General features: G+C 34.8%; 1 protein-coding gene across 1 annotated transcript in view; it reads right to left on the bottom strand.

Annotated features, from left to right (window-relative positions):
• Positions 1-26,544, bottom strand: part of LOC115525116 (cadherin-10) — a 123,276-nt gene that overhangs the window by 31,749 nt on the left and 64,983 nt on the right. The window contains exons 5-6 of the mRNA XM_032594642.1: positions 3,042-3,229; positions 1,040-1,293 (exon numbers count right to left, since the gene is read on the bottom strand). Coding sequence (XP_032450533.1) covers positions 1,040-1,293; positions 3,042-3,229 — 442 coding nt within the window. The remainder of the gene's footprint in view (positions 1-1,039; positions 1,294-3,041; positions 3,230-26,544) is intronic.

Raw genomic sequence — 26,544 nt, 5'->3', positions numbered from 1 at the left:
TTATATATATATATATTATTTCAAGTTCCTTACTATATATATTCTATATAATATGTCTTCACTTGAAGGTATGGCAGAACCTGTAGCAGTTTTAAGTTTGAGTTGAGGTGGAGGCACATGGCATACAAGATTTTTTTCTATTTTGCTGTTGTATACTTTGTAATCAAAGAAGAGTGTGCTTGGAAATTGTGTAGTCATCATTTAAACTCTTACTTGACTATTCCATGTGGAGCAAGGGGGAGGTACAATTAACCTGTTGAGAATTAGGGAAAAGAGTGAAATACAAAACACATGATATACTAATGGTTTAAAATGGCCATTTTGTCGGTAAATATTATATATAGATATCCGTATTTCTTTTTAAAATGATAGAACAAAATCAATAACAACTTTGAGTCTTTCTCATTTGTATGTGTTTATCTTATTTCATGTGTTTTTGGGCTGCCATAAGAAAGCAAAGCAAAAATAAAAAGTGAAATTAAATTACTCTGATCTTTCTGGAATGCTCTATTTTCTTTACAAATACTTTTTTGCAACAGCCAAACCAAAAACAAACAAAAACCTTCCCTTCTTTGATGGTAGGAGTACATGGGAGTCTCTAAAATGTATTTTCACTGAACTGTAACATTGTTGGAATCATATTCTTTTTAACTGTTACAACTCTCAACTTCTCATATCATTTAATAACTGAAAGCACAAAGAAGTGATTCAGTTACATTGTAATAGCGCAGCTGACACAGTGTCCTTTATCTGTACTGGGATCAGAAGAACAAATACCTTAAAAGATACAGGCAGATGATACAAGCTAGGTTTTAGGCTAAAAGGCATGATTTGAAGTGGAGAAAATTATAAAGCTGTGCACGCCATGCCCCAAAACATTCAGAGACAATTTACTTTAAACACTTGTGCTCCTCAGATTGATGTCCAACTTACAGACAGACTCATATATTTCAATGCATTAAATGCTATCAATAGAATTTCTTACTCTCTACATTTATTTCAATTCCCTTTCTTTCATCGGCAACACGGGCATAATTACCTAATGGGGCTAGAAGCGGAATCTGGGTCCCTTGCCATTACAGTACCAATGATCGTGCCCACTTCGATATCCTCATGAACTTCAAACAGGTAGGAGGATCTGCTAAAAACGGGAGGTTCATCCACATCTTCTACGGAGATTTTCACAATCGTTGTGTCTTTAAATGGTCCCAGGTAATAAAAACGTGGATCCACATGGGTATTTTCTGCTTCAACCTTCAGAGTGTAAAGTCTTCGGCTCTCGTAGTCAAGTGGCTGTGTAAGTAAATCATCAAATTAGAATGAGGGAAATTGGATTATATGTTCCGTTCAAGTTACAGTGTGATTGCCAAAGCCTGGTTGAATTTTGTCAAGTTGTTTATTAACCGAAAATAATTAAAAGTAATAAAAAGAATAATATACCTTTACATATCAGATAAGGTTCGATTATTACTTTTTATGCATTCAATGTGTAATACTTCAGAACATAGGAAAATTAGATTTTAAATATTGGAAATATTGAAAAGAACATTAAAACCTATGTTATAATGTGGTGACTCATTACAAAAAATGGGCTGAGGGGCACCCGGTGGCTCAGTCGGCTGGGCGTCCAACTTCAGCTCAGGTCATGATCTCACAGTCCATGAGTTCCAGCCCTGCCTCAGGCTCTGTACTGACAGCTCCGAGCCTAGAGCTTGCTTCAGATTCTGTGTCTCCCTCTCTCTGCCCCTCCCCCACTCAAGCTCTGTCTCTGTCTCTCTCAAAAATAAATAAACATTACTTTTTTTTTTTACATGGCTGGTTAGATTGTGTCTGTGCTCATGTGTGCATGTGTGTGCATTACTGTTAAATGTCTGCAAGCAAAAAATTTAGTTATCTTTTTACATGTATGTCATGATATTTCCATTCAGTTTAATGGGCTCATGATACTACAATAAACTTTATGTAATTTTGAAGACTAATACAAAATTTTCAATAGTTGTATGAAACATTGAAGATCAGGAAAACCTGGAGTAAAGAGAAGAGAGAAAAATTCCAATAGCAAATTAGTAATTAGGTTATATTATGAATAAACAAAAAAAAACTGACTTAAATATTGATGTAGTTTAACTGTAATGAGTGTGAAATCAAGCTCCTCCCTTCTTACCCCTCCAAAAGGTATGTATTGTAAACAGAAAAAAGACATTGTGGTTTGAGATTCCTTCAACCTTCCTCTTTTTATCTGATAAGGAGTAAATTCTATTTGCATTATTATTACTTGCCAGTCATGAAAAACAACAAAGAAGCTGCTTCCTCCTTTCCTGGTCACTGTCCATTTAAAAACATTTCGTTGTGTACCTTGACCTTTGCAACAGAATCTCTGGATAGTTTTGATTCCTCAGTTCTTCAGTGGTTACTTAATGAAATAGAGTTTTCAGGACATTTCATTGGGATCTGTCACGGGGCCTTAATTTTTTTCTTATAATGATCATACTGACGCTACAGTGAAAAACCTAGTTACCTTTAAACTGAATCACTGAGCATATGTTAGCAGAAAAGTTTAATTTATGTAGCAGAAGGGAAAATGTGAACAATTAAATTATCTTTGAAAATATGCTGTGTCTTTTTTATTAGCAGCTCTAATTATTGCTTCATACATCTGGATAGACGGCATGCTACTTTCTATGCCTCCAACTGTGATGATATGTTGCCATTATTAGCTATTAACTGCTTTTACTAAAAGAAAACAATGTTATTATGGGGGGGGGGCTTTTATTAACATGGCTCAAAAATACAGTCAAACATATATTAATTTGCCTTTTAAAGTTTGTAAAAACTCAGGTTTCATGTTTCAATCAACAAGAGCATTTGGTCAAAACGCCCAAGGAGATCTTTGGCTCTTGTCTCTCATGTTTGTGCATGATATAAATTACATTTGGCCATGATAGTGGCATCTCTTCATGGACAACGCATGAGTGGATGGCACATAACGAAAGCCTTATTTGCTAAATGGGAAGATGCTTATTTATACTGATTATGGGCACCTTTTTCACTGTTATAATGCCTTCCTGTGTGTCCTTCTCAGTTATGATGTCAAACATATCAGTCCCGTCACCATCAATAATTCGGTATTCTACTTCTGCATTTTTCCCAGTGTCTGCATCAGTTGCTTTTACACTTCCAATGGCTGTGCCAACTGGCGAGGACTCAAGAACTCGAAGGTGGATGGTGTCTGGAAAAAAAAAAAAAAGTATATATATATATATATGAAAGAGAGTTTTCATGATAAGTCTTAAACTCTACACCATATGTTAACTGATTAAAAAGTTGAAGACACATAGTATGGATTAAGGTCTAGGAATGGAAAAAGAGAAATTTAGGGGGCTTGTGTCTATGCATATAACAAACAGTGAGTGCTACCCTTTAATCATGTTAAGAACTCCGTTTTAAAAATAAGCACGTTGTCTTTTTTCGCATTTGCACAGATAACTAGAGATCAGCTTTGAGTGCAGATACGTACCTGTGTGTGTTTATAAAATCACAACAAGTCTCAGAATATACAGTGAATATTTATATTTAATTGTTTCCCCTTGGTTTTGTTTAGTTGTTAACTAACCTTAGTTTCTTTCAGCTGAAGGACAGAACATTACAAAATTCCATGAAATCAGCTTTAGTGGGGAGGAATCCTATTTCTAGAAATTTGTGACAGGAGAAACAAAGAATAGTCTGTGGCCCTTCACAGTCAATGTGAAACACTCAATTCTGACAAATTCCCTCTATTCCAGAGCAAAACAAGAATTTAAGCCTCTGGTGCATCTAGATGTCGTTCCAGTGAGAACAACTTCTACTGCTGATGAGATTTATGTGCATAAACATAAATCTCATAAATTTATGATCATAAATTATATATTACTGACAGACTAATTGACGTGAAGCCCTCTTCTGATTATAGCACCTTCATGCTCATAAACCTTAAGTAATTCTCCTTCATGTATATAATAAAGCCCAGGCCTCTCAGCCAGTCATGCTCTTAACCTGAGTATATTCTTTCCCAGTGTATTTTTCCTTTAGACACTTGTATGGAAGTTTTGCACCAAATTGGACTTTACAAAGTTTTCTTGTCAAAAGTTAATGTCCTACATCTCTCTCTCTCCGTTTTTCACATGCTATCTCCTTCACATAAATTCTTCCCTGACTACTCTCTTCTAATCACAATGCAATTTATCAAATCTGAGAAAATGGCACTGTTACAGTGTTACAGTGAGTGTTTGGGGGCTGTGCTCCTCAAAATTCATATATTGAAGCCTGAACCCCCCATTCAGTACCATAGAATGTGACTGGATTAGGAGACAGGGTCTTTAAAGAGGTAATTAAGGCTAAATGGGATCATTAGGGTGGGCTCTAATCCCATATGGCTGGTGTCCTTCCAAAAGAGGAGATCTGGTCACAGGCACAGAGCGGAGACCATGTGAAGACACAGAAAAGACAGCCTCTAGAAGCCAAGCAGAGGCCTCAGAAGAAACCAACCCTGCTGATCTTTAACCTCAATCTTGGACTTTCAGCTTCCAAATCTGTGAGAAAACAAATTTCTGTTGTTTAAGCCACCCAATCTGTGGTGCCTTATTACGGCAGCCCTAACACAGGGACCTCTATCTGCTCGTTTGGGAAGTCGTTTCCCAGGACTCAGCTTCTGCCACTCCCCAGTGAGTTTCAGCCTGTTCTTTTTTTTTATATTTTGTAGTTTTTAATTTTTCTTTTACATTTTTCTCTGCATCTATTTTTGGTAACACTACTGAAAGCAACTCTCAACTCATTCCTTGGCCACTGTCCTTCTGGCACTCCTTACCTTTGCTGTTTCTTCTCAAATTTCCTGTCCCTGAGTATTCAGATGGCCCTCACTCACTTCCTTCGGATGATTGCTCAACTGTGACTCCCTCAGAAGCTTTCACCAATAACCTTATTGAAAATAGCCTTATCGGAAATACTACACCCAATCATTCTTCATAGTACTTGCAACAGCTAATCATTGTATCATTTACTTATTTATTTTTATGTGCCATGAAGAGGTAACGCGAAACAGGGACTTTGTATTTTTCCACCACTATTTTCTCACGCTCTTTCTTTGAATGCAGTGGCCACTATATACTTGTTTGTGTATTAGATAAATGAGAAACTTCCTAACTTGTCTACAAGCTCCTTTACTTGACTAAATTCAATAAAATCTCAGATGCTATTATACACTGCAGTCATGTTATCCTTTTGAAAACAATAATGTTCTTTTGTGTGTGTTTCAAGCTTTTATTTATGAAAACAATAACCCTATTGATAATTACTCAGAGCTTCAAAATTCTTTGATTGGTCCCATTGAACTTAAAATAAAACATACATAAGCTGTCTCTCCATAAATTTGCTTCTCTGTCTTGTCATCCTTCCTCTTAATACTCTCCACAGCACTGGTCTCTTTCAGGTTTAGACTTTTCCAGTATGCTTTTCTTACTTCGATTTTCCACACAACTCTTTGCCTGGAAACCTCTAACTGTTCTTTTGAAAAACATCTGTTTCGCAATCTTTCTATCACAGAACATCACTGACTCTAATCTATTTACTGCTACAACTTCCTTTAAAATATTAAATTTTATAGAAGCAGCATCTCAGTAAGTTGATTTATTACACTGTAGCAGAAGCAGCTTTTCTAAAACACAAAAATAATATCACTGTTCTACTGAAAGCACTTATTATTGACATTAGGATATTTTTTTTAAATTTCATCATTTAGTTTATAATGTCTTTAAAAGCCACTTGCTGTTAAAATCTTCGGTATCATGATTATCTATTCTCAGATCTAGAGTATATGTGAAGTGTAGCCACATTAATGCTGTTTTCAATTAATGATCAGTTAACCAGACCAAGAATAGGGAATACATGGAATATTTTTCAAAATAAATAAAAATAATATGAATGATTTGATTGATATGTATATGAAACCTGCACATACCATCTAGAGAATACAGATTTTTTTAAGCTGGCATGAAGCACTGAATCCCAACTGATCAAGAATTAAATTATTAGACATGTTTGAATAAATTTTAATAAATCTGTATCAATTAAATTATCTGACCATCCTATAATTAAGACAGAAGTTAATACAAAAAAAGAAAACTCCCAAATACTCATATTCTCGAAAATTTAAAAGAAAATTGAAAATAATTCCTATGTACCTGATGGTTCAAATAAGATACAAATATAGAGACCTAAAAATAATTGAAAAATCAGTGAAAAGAAATTGAAACATGGTACAGAGAAAGTGATTCTACTTAGAGAAGGTAATTTTTTTTATGTTTATTTATTTATTTTGAATGAGAGAGAGTGTGTGCACGGGAGGGGCAGAGAGAGGGAGAGCGAGAATCCCAAGCAGGCTCCACACTCAGGGCAGAGTCAGACATGGTTCAGTCTTATGAATCATGAGATCTTGACCTGAGCCGAAATCAAATGGTGGACACTTAACTGACTGAGCCACCCAGGTGCCCCTAGAGAAGGTAATTTATAACTCTGTGTGTTTTAATACAAAGACAATATGAAATTAATGAGCTAAGCATTAAACACAAGACCTTAGAAAAGACATAATAGCCATCAAAGAAAAATAAGGTAATAATTAAGATAAAAACAGGAAGTGATATCATTGAAAACTAGTGTAGAAAAAGGAGAATAAAAGTGCCCAAAATTAGTTGTTTTAAAAGATCCACAAAATAAATGTATAAGGCAAAATGGTTCATGAAAAGAGGAGATAGAGCAAAAAGTATTAAGAATGATTTTAAAGAAATGCAACTACAGATAATGTAGTGATTTAGAAATTTAGAGAATATTATGAACACTTACATGTCAATAAAACTAAATATTTAGGTAAATTCCTAAAGATAATTAAAAATGTACAAAAGCTACTAAAGAGAAAATAAAATATGATTTAAAATATGATTTAATATATGATATAATATTTAAAATGATCTATCCTCCTAAATACTAACAGCTCAAATATTTTTTTTATTCTTTTTAAAAATATTTTTCTAATTGTTTTTAATTTATTTTGAAAGAGGGGGGTGAGAGGGACAGAGAGAGGGAGAGAGAGAATCCCACACAGGCTCTACACTGTCAGCATAGAACCTGACGTGGGGCTTGATCTCACAAATCATGATATCATGACCTAAGCCGAAATCAAGAGTCAGATGCTCAACTGACTGAGCCACCCAGGTGCCCCAACAGGTCAAATATTTTTAAGGAACACTCACAAAACAGAAAATTCTTTATTTTCTGTTCTTATGTAAAGTCTTTTGGAGAAAAGAAAAATGAGGATTCTTCCCCAACTCATTATAAGAACAATATAACCCTGATACTAACACCAGATAAGAGTCCAATGGTTATACAGTGTGGGTTAAAAGTCAAGATCCACCACACCTAATCGTATAATGTTTAGCAAGTTCATTTTTAATGTTTAATTCACCATCATTTACATTAAGTTTAGTTTTTGAGAAATGTTATTTTAATCACTTTACTATTAACTAACTCCAGACTTTGGATTTATCTAGCTTTTCTATTACAGTCTTTGCAGAGATCCTACTTTGCATTTAGTGGTCATGTTTTCTTACTCCCTCCAATCCGTGAGTGTCAGTCTTTCCTTGTCTTTGTGACCTTGACACTTTAAAAAACTACTGGTTACTCTGTAAAATGTCTTCCAATCTTGGTCTGTCTTATATTTTTTCGTGATTTCATTGAGGTTTTGCATATTTGTTAACAGAACACAGAAGTGATCTGTTCTCAGCATAGCATATAAAAGGAGGCATGTGATGTCAATATGTCTCGATCCCTTGGTTAAGAAGGTATTTCTAACAGTCTCCTCCATTACTAGTCAGTAATTTTTAAAACAATTAATGCATGTTTTGGGAGATACACTTAAAGATTATGCAAATATTCTGTTTCTCCTCAAAAATCTGCCCACTAATTTTAACATTGATGAGTGATCTTACCTGTAATACTATTGTGATTTTCTTATTTATTTATTTGTTTGTTTGCTTTTGAGAGAGAGAGAGAGAGAGAGAGCAGAGGGGGAGGGAGAGAGAATCTTAAGCAGGCTCCACGCCCAGTGCAGAGCCCAAGATGGGACTGTATCTCACAACCATGAAATCATGACCTGAGCTAAAATCAAGAGTCAGACCCTTAACTGACGGAGCCACCCAAGCGCCCCAATACTGTGATTTTCTAGTGGTGATTTTCGATTTTCTTCATTATTTCCATATTTATTATTTGGAATTCTTCTGAAAGGAAAAGCTGCTCTTTCTCCCCATGTATTTCTGTTATTGTCTATTTTTATCAGCATAGACTGCAGGACACGTATTTTATAGTATGCATTATAATCCAATAATATCCTAGGTATTCTTTTGCACCAATTCTTACAGGTTTCGTCAGTGGGTGCTCCTTTAGGTTGTTCATGATGACTTTCAACATGCCTCTGCCACCTTTTAAAAATGTTTTACTTATTTAAGTAATCTCTACACCCAACATGGGCCTTGAACTCACGACCCCAAGATCAAGCATTGCATGCTCTATTGACTGAGCCAGCCAGGTGCCTGCACTATTTTTTTTTTTGAGTGCTTCCTTAATTTCTGGCATCACAAAATGTTACAGGTTCATCTTATGTTTCCCTGACCAAGCCTTAAATGAGCCATGTCTCAAAGTAAGTCCTAATTTCTTTTACTTTTTAAAAAAAAAAATTTAATGTTTATTCATTTTTGAGAGAGAGAAAGAGCATGAGTGGGGGAGGGACAGAGAGGAAGACACAGAATCAGAAGCAAGGTCCAGGGTCCCAGCTGTCAGCACTGAGCCGGATGTGGGGCTTGAACTCACAAGCTGTGCGATCATGACCTGAGCTGAAGTTGGAGCTCAATCAACTGAGCCACCCAGGCGCCTCAGTCCTAGTTTCTTTAATGGAGATAGAACCATACTTTTAAATATAATGAGGTATTCAAAACTTATAATAAATGAAATAACTCATTTCATAATGTGTAAATGTGTCAAAAAAGCCAGGAGAAAAGGAACTACTTGCCTTTAAAATAAGAAATCCAATTATATCTTTGATAAAAAGATATACATAACAGGAATTTATTTTTTTAACTTGTTAACTGATATATTTTTTTAATGTTTTATTTATTATTGAGAGAGGGAGAGAGAAAGAGAGTCAGAGCATGAGCGAGGGAGGGGAAGACAGACAGCGGGACAAAGAATCCGAAACAGGCTCCAGGCTCTGAGCTGTCAGCACAGAGCCCAACATGGGGCTTGAACCCACAAGCAGTGAGATCATGACCTAAGCTGAAGTCGGACACTCAACCAACTGAGCCACCCAGGTGCCCCTGATATTTGTTTTAAAAATAAAATATCTGTATCCTTCAAAATGAATTTAGAGTTCTCTAAGTTTATAATATCAGTGTTTTTAAAGTTTTGAAAGCCTAAAAGAAAATCCTGTGCTATAACAGAATAAAAATATTTCATAGAAACACCATAATATTAAAACTGATTACACAAATTTTTATGTATAAATTCACACTTATAAACTAACTGTACGTTTTTATTTTAATCATTGTCTCTGAAAAGGCCTAGAATTTTATTCCACTAGCATGAAACACAACCCTAATGCCCAAACACTGGTCACAAGTGTTTTCCATAATATGAACTAAATTTTCTTGGAGATTTGCTGTTGTAAGTCAGAGGAATGGAAAGTGAGATCAGGAATTCTTCAGACTGAAATTAAGTGAGATATCAAAGATTAATGGGATCATAGAAAAACACAAAAATCAACTTATTTCTACTGCCCATCATTTTGAAAACGTGATCATTGATAATACAATAATAATTTAGTTGACTGAAAATCATTAAAACAGGCTTCTGGCAATGAAGCTAGATAATTCAGTTTAACTGGAAAACAATATTTGTGGATCATAAATTGAGATAGAAATATACACTTGAAGGTATTAAAAAAGGACAAGCACCAAGTTGACAGAAAATGAGAACCTACAAAAGTAAGTACAAAACTGAAATCCCCTTTTGGCCTGAGGATATTTACCATCTCTACAAAATTGATCATTATTTTTATGGCCTCTTCAAGCAAGAAGGACGTATAGCAAACTCCACGTAATCCACAGATGGGTTATGCAACAACAAATTGTCTCCACAATTAACTAGGATTAGTGTTTTGCAGGAAAACGTGACCTAAAAACAAACCACCTTTCACAACATTTTACATTCCTAGTGTGGGTTCATAAGATCCTGAAGAACTATATTTTTTACAGACATAAGCAGCTTTAACCGCTAGAAGAGAAAGATGACACTGTAGCATCCATCAACATAAAGGTAAAGGATTATAAGTCAGTCTACAGTTACTCCAGGGAGAATCTGTGTATGGATAAGAAAACCACTGAAATTATGCTACCTGGGGGGATCCTTCTTCTTCACTGCCTCTTGCCATACCTTTCTTTTTCAAGCGCTTTTTACAAGAGCGAGAGACATTACCAGCCCTGGAAAGATATATTATAACTGAATAAAAATACAGTTGTAAATATTTGACTCATAAAGTCACAAAAGAAGGAAAATGATGGAGTAAGGTGCCACAAGATATAGAACAACATATCAAATGCCTGGTGAGATAGAAACACACATACATATAAGTACATATGTATATAAATACATATACGTGTGTGTATAGATCCATATGTATTTGTATGTACTTATAGGCATATACATTCTTAGGAAACAAATAGTTCTTTAATATTTTAATGGAATATATTGTCAACAATCTTTATAAATAAGCTATGAAATTTCCTAATGAAGGTTAATTCAGCTCTGTCAGAGTATTACAGGCATCTCTGCCTTATGACTTCTTTGAATTAACATCGTAAGTTTCCTCCCCTTTTCCTTCATGTTTCAGAATAATTATTGAACTACAAAATACTGAGGCATATCTATATATTAACCAAATTATTTTATTGCCAAAGACAGCTGTAAGTTACATGGGAGGGAGATTACACAGAGATGTGTTTATCTCCAATTTTCAACTTTACCCTGCAAAGGTCCCTCTTCAATTTCCTTTCCATATGCAAAAACTTTAGTTAAAAATTCTGAGTCAGTGTCTTTTTGGTTATCTGCAACAATCCTCAGCTCACACACACACACACACTACACACACAAGTTGTTCCTAAAACTTTAATTTACAAGTAAATGTAGGCCAATATTTTAGCAATCTTTAGCAAGGAAATTTCTAAAATAGGACAAACGATTAACAATGCATAAGATAAAAGGTTGATGAATCAATCTATGCTCTAATAACTTCTCTAAATAACAGACAATATAGAGAAAGTGAAACATGTTACAAATAAAGAGAATAATTTCACCTTGAAAAACATAGTATGTCTAAAATCCATAAGAAAAGACATATAAGCTACCAGAAAAATTGGTCAAGAATATGAATGGTGAACAGTTTACAGTAGAGGAAACAAGAAAGGTAAATAAACAGAAATATGTTGGATTTTAATCAAGCAAATGCAAATTAAGGCCATGATGTGATGCCATTTTATACCTACTAAATGGACAAAAATTAAATCTGACAAAACCAAGTATTCAAAGTATGTGGTGTAATGGGAACTATTACGCAGAGCTGATGGGTGTTAATTTTGGCACCATGGTTTTGGGAAATGTACTAATTAGCTAGGGCTGCTTTAACAAAGTGTCAAAATCACAGAAATTTGCTTACAGTTCTGGAGCCTAGAAGCCTGAGATCTAAATATCTGGCAGGGCCATGCTTTTCCTGATCACTGTACGGGAGAATCCTTCTTTTCCTCTTCTAGCTTCTGGGCCTTGCCCAAAATCCTTTGTGTTCCTTGACTTGTAATGACATCATTCCAGCTACATGAACATCTTCTCCCTGGGTGTTCACATTGTCTTCCCTTTGTGAATGTTTGTCTCTATGTCCAAATTGCCCCTTATTATAAGGACACCAGTCATATTGGATTAAAGTCCTAACCCTGAAAGACCTCCTTGTAACTTGATTACCTCTGTAAAGGCCCTATTTTTACATAAGGTCATATTCTGACATACTGAGGTTTAACACTTAAAAATATATGTTTTAGAGGACACAATTCAACCCATAACAGGAAACACATGGGAATATATAATGCAAACTTAAATGGTAGCATAAACAAAGCCCAGCAAGGCATATGAGAATAGTTGCAGAAATGTCATATAGAAACACTATTTGTAAAATGAAAAAAAGAAAGGAAAAAAAAGGAAGAGAACCCAAATGTCAAACAGCATGAGAATAATAAACTTGTTACATAATATGTTTGCAAACAAAATTCAAAAGTGAAAACTGTGAGCTATAGTTATGTGAAAAAAATATATATGAATCTTAAATACATAATAATAAATGGAAATAGGAATGTATCAGAAAATTATATACAGTGTGATATTATTTTTATAAGCTATAAACAATAAAAATCAATGATATATTTTTATGGATATGTAAATGCTATATGTATACTTATAAATTATCTATATAGGTATATATGAATACATATATTAAATAACAAAATTTGAGGATCATGCATATAAATGAAAACTATTTTTAAAGTCCTTGTAATGATTCAAAGTGGTACTACTTATATTCTCTTGTAGTTATTATAACATACGTGAAAATTTAAAGCAAACAAGCAAACTCATATACACAACAAAGCATCACTTAAAACTGTTGGTACTGGGGCACCTGGGTGGCTCAGTGGGTTAAGTGACCGACTTTGTCTTAGGTCCTAATATCACTGTTTGTGGGTTCGAGCCCTGCATCAGGCTCTGTGCTGACAGCTGAGTCTGGAGCCTGCTTCAGATTCTGAGTCTCCTTCTCTCTCGCTGCCCCTCCCCTGCTCACGCTCTGTCTCTCTTGCTCTCAAAAATTTCAAAAAAGTTAAAAAAAAATAAGTGTTGGTAGTTAGGATTCAACAACATGTCTCACAAAGTTCAAATATATATTTGAGATTTATATATTATATAGTGTATCCATTATACATTATTATAATCATATATTATGTGTAACATATTTATATATTATTACATATCAGTATATATATATTTGGGATTCATATATTATATATTATCTATAACAATATAATATATGCTATATATTATATAAATATTAATTATATATGATTGCATTTATGTGATATTAATATAAAATTCCTTATAAATTAATATAAATATATAATATACAATAACAATAATACATATAACAATACAAGGAAACATGAGTATCCCAGGAAAACAAAACACTGATACAAAAAATTCCAAAAGCAAATAAAATGAAACAAATAGAAACTTGGAGCTAGATCAACAAAAGAATGTGGAGCCATCACATAAAAAATATTTTAAAATATATTCAATATGCTTTAAGAAGTAAAAGTGGTCATAAAAATCTCACCAGAAAATAACTATAAAAAGTGGCTGGGCATTTTTGATAAAGAGCCAAATACAGTAAATAGATATTTACAATATAATAGTTGAAGTTAAAAAATAATGGATGGGTTAAACTGAAGATTATGATTATCCAACGTGGGAATTTGAGGGCTAGAGGATAAATGGAAGGAAGTATATGCAATTGAAAACTCATATGCAATTGTGTGGTTGAAAAAAAAAAAAAAGACATGGATTAAAACGTCAATGGACCTTTCAAGGTAGCCCCTGATCCTAGCAAAATATTGAACAATGTCATCAAAATTTGATGATGAAATTATTTTCAACCCAGCCAGCATATTAATCAAATGTGATAACCCAATAAAGATAGTTTTAGACTCAGCAAATTTCTCTCCCTTTGGGCTTTTTGAAAGAACCTAATGAAGAATGTATTCCAGGAAAATAAGGTGCTAAATCAAGATATGGGAATACATGAGATGTAGACAGTTTTCTATCCAAAGTACGAAAGTAAAAAAGGAAAGTCTGGGATGGCAGGATTTCCTGAGCTGTAGAGATTAGCCAGCCCGTGCTGGGAGGGGAATACGAGGGCTTTAGGTGTGCAACCCCGAACGCTGCCAAAATGAAGCTAAGTGCTATGGGGCTGCTTGCGAACGAGTTTTGAGCAGCTGTACATGGAGCACATGAAAAGCTCAAAGCTGCAATATCTTGGAAAAATACAACTTTGGTAAAGAGAATCGCTCATATTCAATAGCTGAAATTATTGCATGGGAAATAAAATGTCTGGCTTTGTCTTAGAAACATTTGAGAGCCAGAGTATGCTCTGTTAAATATTTTGGCCCAGGGGCGCCTGGGTGCTCAGTTAAGCGTCTGACTCGGTTTTTGGCTCAGGTCATTATCTCACAGTTTATGAGTTCGAACCCCATGACAGTGCGGAACCTGCTTGGGATATTCTCTCTCTCCATCTCTCTCTCCCCTTTCCCCACCTGCTGTGTCTAAATAAATAAATAAACAAAAATTTTTAAAAAGGTGGCACAATGGTCAACATTTTACATAGTTCATAGCATAGTATTTTGATAAGCTCCTTTTGAAACTTGCAGGGTTTTTTTTTCAGACAATTAAAATATATATATATATATATACATATATATATGTATATATGTATATCACTATATATATATGTAGTGATTCTGTGAAAATTGCTGTTGGAATAGGAAGACAGAGAGAGATTGGCAATAGTGGATAAAGTAAACCTAATCACATTACTTAAATTTGCTAAGATAATGGATAGTGAAATGGGGAAAAAACTGATATAATTACATCTAGGGGAGAATGGATTGAGATGTTACTGCGTTCCATTTTCACTAATCATGAAAGGAAGTCAAAGGTGAGATATAAAAATATTTCAACAAATAATAAGATATTGCTTAAAGAATTGTAGCTTAACCTAGATGAACTGAAAAAGTTACAGTTTGAAGTTGTTTTCTGTGAGGATTAGAGCTACAGGTGAGGAAGAATGGAAGAGGTGGCTTATTTTTCTTTTTAAAAAAAATATATAAACTTAATACTTCGATGCAAAATATTTTTTTAAAACCTTAAGTAGAAAATTTTCTTGATGATATTAGGGATTATCAGGTTCTGGTAAAAGGTTTCCTAATCATGGGTCTTCTTTTAACAGACAGAGACAGAACAAAAGAATAAAACGTTTTATTGTTTCATTAATTTTACTGTCACACAGATTTCACTGAATATTGCCTCTGGAAATCTGTTCTCCCACTTTTTATTTTTAGCTTGGACATTTTTGAGATTGGTTGTATTTTTAGGCACATGCTTAGATTCTGAAAATCTGCCTGCTTTAAACTTGTCATTATAGTTCTGGTCAAGAATCCAAAATTATTTATCACTTCATTTTATTTTTTGGTTGGTGAAGGGACTATCTCCATTGCAAAATTTATTTCCTTTTGAGGAGAGTAAGCATTATCCGTGTTAATTTTCAGTACCTTCTGAGACTTAAGCAGGAAGTGACCATGTTCCAATGGTTCATATTATAATAAGACTAAATTAGTATGTATATCTCAGTTCTCTTCCACAGTACTTTGCTGTAAGGGACACACACACACACACACACAACACAAACACATATAGTAGGTGAGTTGGGAATATGTGTGTACATACAGGCATATACATATACTTATTTACCCCTGAAATGTTAATAAAAGTATGTTCAAGGTGTCTCATACTTTCCAGAAAAGCCACGATTAAGATGGAGCCCATTCATCAAAATAGTATAGATTTAGCTCTCTATTAAATAATTCAAATAGTATGATATATACACACATACAATATACGCAGTCATGATTGTTTTAATTCTATGGCAGCTCTAGTAATTAATTTGTTCAAGAACTAGTTATTCAGTGCCCAACATATACAATTTGACAATACTTTCTCTGGAAAGCTTTCTCTGGAATTATGTTTATGTGCAGAAACTTATTTAGGGAGAAGATTCACTGGGTCTATTTCAAAATTAATAGACTGCATTTCTATATTTTAAATGTGTGAAAGAACACTCACTCCTATTTTATAATTCCTTTCCAAGAGTAGTCTGCTGAACACAAGTATCCTAGTTTGTCAAACAAACTGAAATTATTTTCATTAGGAGTCTGCAAGGGTGTTTATCATGTAGGGGTTGGGAGCAAGAGAGACATCGGAAGGAGGCAGATTGTTACACGTCCGTTGACAAAAGCACAGTAGCGCCTATCACCCATCTAATGTTTCACTTTTCCTTAAAGACATCTATTTGCGTGCTCCTTATTTTTACTCTTACAGTTGATGGAGCTTTAATTATGTGGTACGCTTTCCTATCAATTCCAATTTATAGTTGTTTTAAACTCATTCCCAGGTGTCAGATTGAATCATTTGCTTCTCTTTTAATGTTTAGAGCAGATAAATGTTTCTTCCTGGAGTATGTTCTTAGTTTGGTTATCGACTTAAGCACAAAGGCATGAATGCAAGGGGAAATTGCCATTTGTGTCTCATATATGGACAGTCGTGGTTAGAAGTACAAATCTAAAAGATAATATTGCAGAGACTTTGTAAGGACTGGGCAGAAGGTATGGGAAGTGCACTTTGAGACCATTATTGACAACCTCACATCACATCTGAATTTTCATTATTAAAGATTTCACCCAATTTTGATGTATTTCTGATTTTATAAGATTCAAGATTAACCATTTCAGGTCACTGTTTTACCCAAATTTTGATCAATAGGACCTTTGCACTTGAATATTAAAAACGCTGCAGATTTGTGTACTAGAATTAGAAACAATTGACAGCTCAATGTAGGAGACTCTAGAGGAAAGACAGAAGATAAGCCAAGTAAGAGATGTGACAAGATGACATCCTCAGAAACAACAAAAGAGATGCCAGAACACCAGTGGGAGGGCAGCAAGGGCAAACTCAGGTTTTGAGCTTGGCAGGAAATAGTTGCGGTTTTGTTTTGTTGATAAAAAACAGTAAGGCTGAAAGAGATATAATTTGTCTTTTCCTTTGTTCCCTGCCCTTGTTTCTATTCACATTTACGTAAGAACTCTCAGCATTTCTAACACTGTGATGAAAAAAAAGAAAAAAAAGCACCACATATATGTATCAACAAAATAATTTAACATTAGTTTAATTTTTTTTATTTGCTTTGTGTGTAATCTTATTGTAACATCTCTACACTGCATAATAATCTCAAACAACACTTGCTTTAAGAAAAACGACACAATTATGCACGTTTATAAACCATTCCGTTGTATAATGTTTAAAAGATGTTTTTTAATGAGCTTAACAGGAAGAAATTAAAAACGAGATAAAGCTCCTTGGAGAAAACTGCACAGTGGTTAAGGAAATTATGCAACGCTAAATGGGCATTTAGGAGAAAGGAGAGGAGAGCTGAAAGTCACACCAGAGACTGACAAAGGAATGAGGCTCTGGAACTGAAGACTCTCACCAGAGGAAAGACAGAAACCTAAATTTGTGAGCACTGGAGACGTGATCACCAGCTTAGCTTTGGGCATTGAAGTTAAATTAGAGCAAAACAAGATGCTTCATGAGGTCTTAGTTTCCTGTTCATTGAGGAAAGTTACAGGACAAAGCTTTAAGGAAAGCTGCCCATTGATTCCCGGGGACTTGGAAATCCATCTGGATACGTATCTTTGAAATCATCTCCGAGGTTTGGCATCAATGCAATGCACACAATTGCAATGTATAGAAACAAAATTCTACATAGGACATGGAGAGGTTAAGATAACCTTAAACTAGTCATTCATAAGCATATTAACATCGTATTAGGTGGCCCCTGTGTTTGCAATGTGTCCCTGAATAGGCATACTAGAACCTATGTAACAGCCAAACATTTACACAGCTAGTTTGTATCTAAGTATTTATATCTATACTCATCCGGGGGTATTATTCAACTTTGCTCTGAAGGATACAAAGGAACTTTGAATCCCATTTTTTCAAAATGCCAAATGGTTTAGTCGAAGGCAACTCTCCATGGAATAACTGGGGAGTTTCAAGTGGATTTCTGTACAATTTCCATGCACACTACTCCTCTGAGGAATTTACATCTTTCATCAGATTTGCAGTATTGTGCATTTCCCCAGTTATGTCCCTCTAAACATTTAGCCTGGCTGAGATCATACATGTCTGTTTTCACTTATATGTCATGTGTATACCTTGGATCAACATATTTTTTCACTACTCCTAGATATCTGAAACTCAATTCAAAATCTTCAAATCAAGCTGAAATCCCTGTCTCTCTCTTCAAACAATGTCTTCTGGTAAAAAGCTAGAAAACAGCTTTTTCTTTTGCTCTCTCCTTTCTCCTTCAAAACTTTTGTCGACATGATGACCAAGTCCATTGGATCACCCACTTAAATGTGTCTCAAATTCCTCCTCTCCTCAGCATTGGTCCAGACTCTCATCAACTGTTGCTCTTGTGATCCAAGCAGTGTGCTTCATTGCTGCCAGAATAATTAGCATTATTATTCCTTTGCATAATCTACATGGCATTTTAGTTTTATATCCATCCCTTTTCCTGATGTTAACAATGCCCATACATTTTCCTTCTTGTCTCATAATCCCTGCTTCAAACCCTGAGGTCCAGCCATACCAAACAGAACTCATTTCCTTTGTTTTCCTACCTGGAGAACTCTTATATAATTTTCTCTTTCCTGATCCACTTACATCTGAAGAGTTTACCATTTGATGGTTTGGACTTCAATTAGTAATTATAGTATGAATGTTATTGCACCATTGTCCAATTATAGGTGGGTATGGAACATGCATGTCAACATACATATGTGTGTGCATACATATATGAGCATGTATACTTATAACTACACATCCGTACATACACATAACCTATATCTATGTGCAAAAACAAGCAAGAAAAGAAGTAAAGAAGACATGGGTGTGAGATAAACTATAAAGGTGTGTGTGTGTGTGTGTGTGTGTGTGTGTGAGAGAGAGAGAGAGAGAGGACACAGGAAAGGGAGAGTTTGTGTCCATACCCTTCAAAATACAAACCATTTGTGGATGTATCCTGTCTCTTGTATCTCTCTTTATTAATTTATTATTATTTACTAGCATAGTTCCTGCCCACACTGTATGACTTCATTCAACATTTTATAAATCAAGGAATGCTTTTACAACACCATTTCTTTGTAATTATTATAAACTGTAGACATTGGAACCATAGGGAAGAATCCTATAAATATTTTGGTGGTCACAGTAAAAATCATAGTTATCTCTAACCAATAAAAATTATAGAACAGTTCTAAGGAATATAAAGGTATTTTTTTCCTAGACAATGAAAAAGGGAAAAAGAGATATTTTAAATTTAATTCCTTCTTTCTCAGGCTAAAGCATCTTCCTTGGGACATACCTGACTGTTGCTCTAGTTGAAATGTGCTTGATAATTTTAAAATATGCAGATCAGCCTGAGGCCTACATTACCTTAGAATCCCCAGTAGAGAAGAGGTTGACTCTATTTACAAAGGAAAAATCAGCACTTATTAAATCAAATCTCTCTTGTACCAGGCAGGGATTACGGTAGTCTCACAGCTCACTGAATGTACAGGTCTTAAATCCCTACGTATATCATAGAGACATTTCCTTGAAAGACCTTGTCTGATGCAAACCTGTTTATTTATCTGTCCAAGGAGTATAAGGATCCCACCAAAAAACAAAACAAAACAAAACAAAACAGCCAGTCATGTTTGGTCCCTGGGAATTGCAAAAGCACCAACCTATAAAGGTTTCATTTCCCTATTTGTAGCAAATGCATAGACATTTCAAGAATTTAGTATACCTTATCTAAAGTTATCTGTGTAATCTACATACAAGTAGTGAATCATGGAATTAATGAAAAGCAAAATGATCCAGGGAAGATAAAGAAGAGAGTCTTTCATGTACCAATTTCTTTCTTGGTGTAGTGGTTAGAAGTGTAGATTTTTGAGCCAAAGAACCTTGATCCCCAATCTGACTTTAATTTATTTCCAGTTATAGAACTTTGAACAAGTAACTTAAGTTTACACATATCTGTTTTTTTTAACTAATAAAAAGGAGGAGGCAATTATGTTATAATGTTATATAGATATTGTGAAGACTTAATGAGTTTTTTTTTGTATTTTATAGTTCTCAGTACATGCTATAACACTGTGCTTATTAATATTATTTTTATACTGCTTTTTTGAAATTTAGGCAAACTGGATAACCCATATTTATGTAATTTAATGGGCTAAATAAAGTCAGTCAGTGTCCAATCTAGGTCATTTAGATAAAACACATAAATATACATATGATATCTTTTTAGGGCTCTGAGTGATTCTAGAATTGTTTGCTATTATTTCTCAATTGGCTACAGTTTTGTATAATCTTTAGATACAATTTGAGAGAATATAAAGAGATGTATTAAAACATTCAGAAAATTAGAGTCTTATTAAGTTTATTTGTGCACTGAAAGTGTCTTATTACCTATTATTTATCTTAATAAAAAACTTTCCCATAAGGGAGAAATTCTGTATCAATTTTCAGAACTAACAACCCAATGAACTGATTTTTGTTACTGTCCTTAATAATTCATGGCAAAAAATATAGTGGACAAATATAAATTCACTCTTTGTACTTGGGATAGATCTGGAAACTGACATAATAAACATCATATCAAATTCTCATAGATTTGATGATTATCTACACACATAATGCCCTAAAACTTATCTTAAGAGAATCAAGAATAAATACAAATAAAACTATCACCCAATTTGTTTGCATTTTATAAAATTTTCCCCTTCATAGAATTTCAGCTCATTCAACATTGCGTAAATGTACTAGTTACTGGTTCCTGACTCCCACTTGTCCACCTAAGCTTGGTGCAAACATGTCTGCGACTCAATGTTAAGTAGACTAGAGGCATGGTTCCGTGAGAGCTGGTTTTCTTAGGAGCTCACACCTCCAGTTAGGAGATGCGAAAATAATCTACTCTCTCTGTCTTTTGTTGTCTGTGATAGGATGTGTGGGAAAGCAGCTAAATGTGAAAAAAGAGCTGTGGTCTTGAGCTGTGCCCTAGACTTGTCTCATTTGTGGTTTGGAGTTTTTGCCAGGGTCTCAGAGGTTTAGCTGCCTTCCTTCTTCCTGAGTTCTAGTGAACTACTGTCCCATTCAAAAACTAGATCCAAGTCCCCAGCACCAGCTGGCTGGCTGGGACCCTGACCATCTGCATAAGTGCTTTTTGTAAATGCTTTTCCCTAATCCTGAACTTACCTTCTAGATGTTTATTTTGTTTTGTTTTATTCTTGTTTTTAATGGATTTGAGAGTCTTATGATATAACATTCTCTGCTATATCAAGGCAAAGATACTGGGTTCTGCAGATCAGATATTTCTTAATCATTTACTCTGGTCAGGATGAAAATCAGTTATTGTAACATTTTCCCAGAGATTTTTTTTAAAGTCATTGGACATAAATCTTATTGTCCCAGTTGATTTTTCCAACTCCCACAGAGATCAAGTTGCAGTAATTTAATATTTTTAATAGACCTTTTCCATGGAGTCTATTTTGTTTTTCTTATTTTAGGGAAAGAAAAAAGGATATGGAATGAAAAAGACTAAAGTATTCAAGCAGGATACCAGGAGCTTAGATTTCAGGTGAGGAAGTGTTATATGTTCTGGGTTAGCACAATGAAACAGCACCATACAAGGACCACTGAACATCTGACTGGTTGGAGAGCAGAAAAACAGGCTCTGGAGTCCTCATTCATGAAAGTATTCATTCGTTTGTATGAGGTACGCACATTCATTTTGTTCTGGCCATTGAGGTTACAGGTCTCTCCAGGCTTAAGGCACTTCTATTTAATCTTTGGTTGGCCACAAAAGAACAGCAGCACAACATCAGAGACAGGAAAGGAATAAGATCAGAAACATTAGATACACTCATGAAGAAGGAAAAGGGAAGAGGAGGAAATCGAGTTTTATCAAGAACTTACTATATATTGCAGTTACCATTGAAGACATTTTACATATGTGACTGTATTTATTTATTTATTTTTATCATTTTTTAAATTATTTACTTTTATTTTAGAGACAGAGATTGAAAGCATGAGCAGGGGAGAGGAGTAGAGGGAGGGGAAGAGAGAGAAGCACGTTCCATGCTCAGCACAGAGCCCGACATGGGGCTCAATCCCATGACCCTGGGATCATGACCTTGGCCTAAATCAAGAGTCAGATGCTCAACTGACTGAGCCACCTGTGGGCCCCTGACCTTATTTATTAACTGTTAACCTTCTAAGTATTGTATATGTAGGACCTATGATTAGGGAAGCTAAATTGTCTAATTGTATGCATTTTCAGTTCCTAAAATTACTCAGGTCTCCTTAGAAAAGCCTCCTCTACTCATCCTTCCTAAAATAGCACCCCTGCCATTATCTAGCCCCTTACCTGCTTTACGTTCTTCATAACACTTACCACACAACCAGACATCACATTATGTTCCTGTAGCTATCACTTTATTGTCTGCATCTTCAACTAGGAGCTCAGGTCCTTTGTTGGCCATTGTGACCTAATTCCCACTTTGTGCCTGGGCCATAGGAAACTTTAAGAAATTACCTACTAAATCACATTGAATTCAAGATTTCTTTCTAACTACTATATTGTTTGTCTATTTTATTTTCTTATTCATCTTACTTCTTAAAGTACAGGCATTATTTCTTCAGTCTTCTTCCTGTTCTTCTTTTATTCCTCAACTTAATATCCTCCAGCTTCTTACAAAATAATTTCAATGAAAACCAATTGGGAAAGATCATCTGCAATTATTCCCATTATGTAAATTCCAATAGCTGCTATCCAGTGCTGATTTAATTGGACTTTTTGGAAGTAATTGTCACTTTTGTCCTTTCCATTGTTATTCTGTTTTGTTTTGGCATTATCAAGTTACAAAAACATATAAAAATAGAAGCTACAGAAAAGCAAACATTAAAAGCATCTACTATTTCAGGGGTGCCTGTGTGGCTCAGTCGGTTAATCGTCCAACTTTGGCTCAGGTCATGATCTCACAGTTGGTGAGTTCGAGCCCCACGCTGGACTCTGTGCTGACAGCTCGAAGCCTGGAGCCTGCTTTGGATTCTGTGTCTCCCTCTCTCTCTCTGCCCCTACCCCACTCACACTCTGTCTCTCTTTCCCTCTCTCTCTCTCTCTCAAAAATAAATAAACATCAAAAATATATATTTAAAAAAAAGCATCTATCATTTTTATCACCAAAGAATCTTCATCACCACTTTGAAGCATGTCCTTTATCATTTGTTTTTCCTGCACAGAATATGCCCTTTCATAAATTAGATTTTGCTAATTCCCAACTTTGTGAACTCTTCATCTTTTGCTATCTTTATGACATACAGTAGTTTTAAGAAAAGACTTAGATCAAGAGATAAATTCCCCCAAAAAGCTTCCACGGTAAATGATGTACTCATACCTTCACCCCCCCCCCAATTTGGATAAGTGCTACTATTCTGTATGCCCATTGCATTCTGTGCATAGTTCCTTCATTACACATGATTTCCTATTGATATATTCTCTCTATTGCTAGACAATATATGACTCATAATCAAGAGTCAAGACATTAATGTTCATACGCTTAGGTACAAACATAGTACCTGTCAGTGAAAGGTAAGCAATAGATTTTTTTCCCTTATTATTTTAAAAATTATGTCACTTGATATAACACAGGATTGTGAAAATATTCAATAGAGTATCTTTTTGAGACTGAAAAATACAAGTTAGTATCTAGAGCAAAAGAGCAGAAAATACTTTTAGAACTCAGTTTTCAGGTGCCCCCTAACCTTCTAATCCATTGCCTCTCTTTTAGAATCACACTAAGCTGGGCACCCATATTATATTAATGTTCACCTACCTGTATACTTCTAAAAGCACAGGACCGTGATGATAACTTAGGTCAGGAACACAGTTATATGTTTGTTAATACCGATAAAAATTTGCTATTGTCAATGCTCCTGGGAGTGTAGAGTTTTTAATCTAATCTCCCACCAACCTATTCCTGTTTGGTATGATCCAGCTACACCATCTTTGGTTCTTGACATAATCACTCATTTTCCAATCTCAGGGTCTCACACATGGTGTTAACTCTGCTTGGTGGATTTTCACATCTCTTTATATGGCTAAGTTTATTTCATCTTGCCATGTTTGGATAAAATATCCCCTCCTGAATGAGATCTTCCCCTACTCTCCCTTTGGCACACACATATTCCTCTTCTTATCCATGACTGAGTCAATGCCTTGCATATATATATTTTTACTTATGTCTGATAAGTTATGACCTCACCTACTGTAATGAAAGGTCATAGGGATAAAAACCAGGACCCTTTGTTGACAACATTCATATATCTAATTTCTAAAATAGTGTTTGGTACATGCATTTTTTTTAATGTTTATTTACTTTGAGGGAGAGAGCACATGAGCATGTGCCTGCACAAGTGGGGCAGGGGCAGAGAGAGAAGGCGAGAGAGAGAATCCCAAGAAGGCTCTGAGGTGGGGGCTCCATCTCACAACTGTGAGATCACGACCTGCGCCAAAATCAAAAGTTGGCCGCTTAACCAACTGAGCCACCCAGGCGCCACACGGTGTGTTTTCAATAAATATTGTCAGATAAATAAATTTATTATTTCACTTGAACAGATCCTCATATAACACATCAAAGTTTCCTAACTGCAGCACTGTTGGCATTTGGGGCCAAATTATTCTCTGTCATATGAATTGTAAGGATGTTCAGAGCATTCTTATCTTCTACCCAATAGATGCTGGTAGAAGCCACCAGCTGAGACAAGCAAAAATGTCTCAAAACATTGCCAAATGTTCTCTGGGGTGGCAAAATTGTCCCTGATGGGGAATGACTGTTATAGATCCACACAATAAAATAAGCTAAACAATGAAGCAGGACATCTGAGTTTTCATCTTTCACTGTCCCTTCCAAATGACTGAGAGTTTTATCTTTCACAGATGGACCATATTGGGAAATACGGAATTTGGATCAGCCCATCTGCATGCAAGTTTAAGTTCTGAGGCCACTTTTATAATATTGACTAATAATAGTAATAGAGCAGCACTTGAACAAATCAACATTACTGAACACATAAATACGCTAGTGCCAGCCACTGGGTCAAGTGTTTCATAGGTGTTGAATTATTTAGTCTTACACTCTACCATGGAGTATGCACTGCTATCCAAGTTTATTCGTTGTCACTGAAAAACAGAAGGGTTGGTTTAACTGACCAACATGAAAAAGCTACTAAGTGAGGAAACAGCACTGGGACTCATGCAGAATCACTCTATGCAGTGATCGAGTGGAAATGTGGTTAGTCTGAATTGAGACTTGATGCAACTGGAAAATACATTATCTAAGTGGGTATTCCAAAGAATTATGGTAACAAAGAATATAAAATACTTGAATTAAGTTTTATATTGACATATCTAAAGGACACTATTAGGCTAAAGAAAATATATGGTTAAAATATATTCTCCTGTTTCTTTTAACTTTTTTAGATGGCTGATAAAAATTATGATTACGTACGTGGCGCACAATTTTGGTTTGCATTATATTTCAATTAGGCAGCATTGGCTTGTTGTCTTTATCATTGCCACTGTGAATCTCCTTTACTTTTTCCATGCATTGAGTATAATAATACTAACAAGGGATCTACATAGGTTAGTTCTGAGTTCTCAATGCTATGCCACATATGAAAGACTTCATAAACTGTGGAACTGTCTCCAAATCTTAGCTATTTAATGAAATGATATTGGAAATTAAAAACTAGTTTTCTGGATATTAGATGACTGAGGTTATCAAGTGGTATTCTAATTGCCATGACTGAATGTTCCCAATAGTAAGATATGGTTGCAAATATTCATTGCAGAAAATATAATTGAGAAAATAAAAATCCACAAATTATGTTTCTAGCTATAAATAAAAAATAATGAGGCAAGATACAAGGTGCTCTACAATTCCTCTAAATGTGTTGTGCTATACATCTGGATTTGGACATGGATTTCAACCCTACTCTGCATTACTCGGAGTTTCGTCTTAACATCTAGAACTTTTGTTTTCTCATTTGTAAAATGGGGATCATAATATTGACCTAAATGAGTTATTGTGATCAAATAACAGTAGGGCAATCAATAACTTGGTACAGTGTCCAAAAAACATGTTATTCAGAAAATGTGTTATGTTGCTGCTTCTTTTTATTATCAATATTTCATCATCATCATCATCATCACTACTATTATAATTATATCAGGGCTTGTGTAATGTATCTGTCAGATGCCAATCATAAATTCTGACTCAACAAAAGCAAAGGAAAAAAATTATCAAATGAATTAATAAAGGTATCATAGTAGATGAAAAAATAATAAAATGAATTTTCATTGGACATTATTATCTTTCAAATATCTGATTTTTGTGCTTAATTAGAATCTATTAATTTCCTTTATTGGATTATCATTTTTAA

The sequence above is a fragment of the Lynx canadensis genome, chromosome A1 (assembly GCF_007474595.2).
Source record: "Lynx canadensis isolate LIC74 chromosome A1, mLynCan4.pri.v2, whole genome shotgun sequence".
In the NCBI taxonomy this organism is placed as follows: Eukaryota; Metazoa; Chordata; class Mammalia; order Carnivora; family Felidae; genus Lynx; species Lynx canadensis.
The sequence above is the reverse complement of the archived record's forward strand: the minus strand, read 5'-3'. Positions and strand labels throughout refer to the sequence as shown.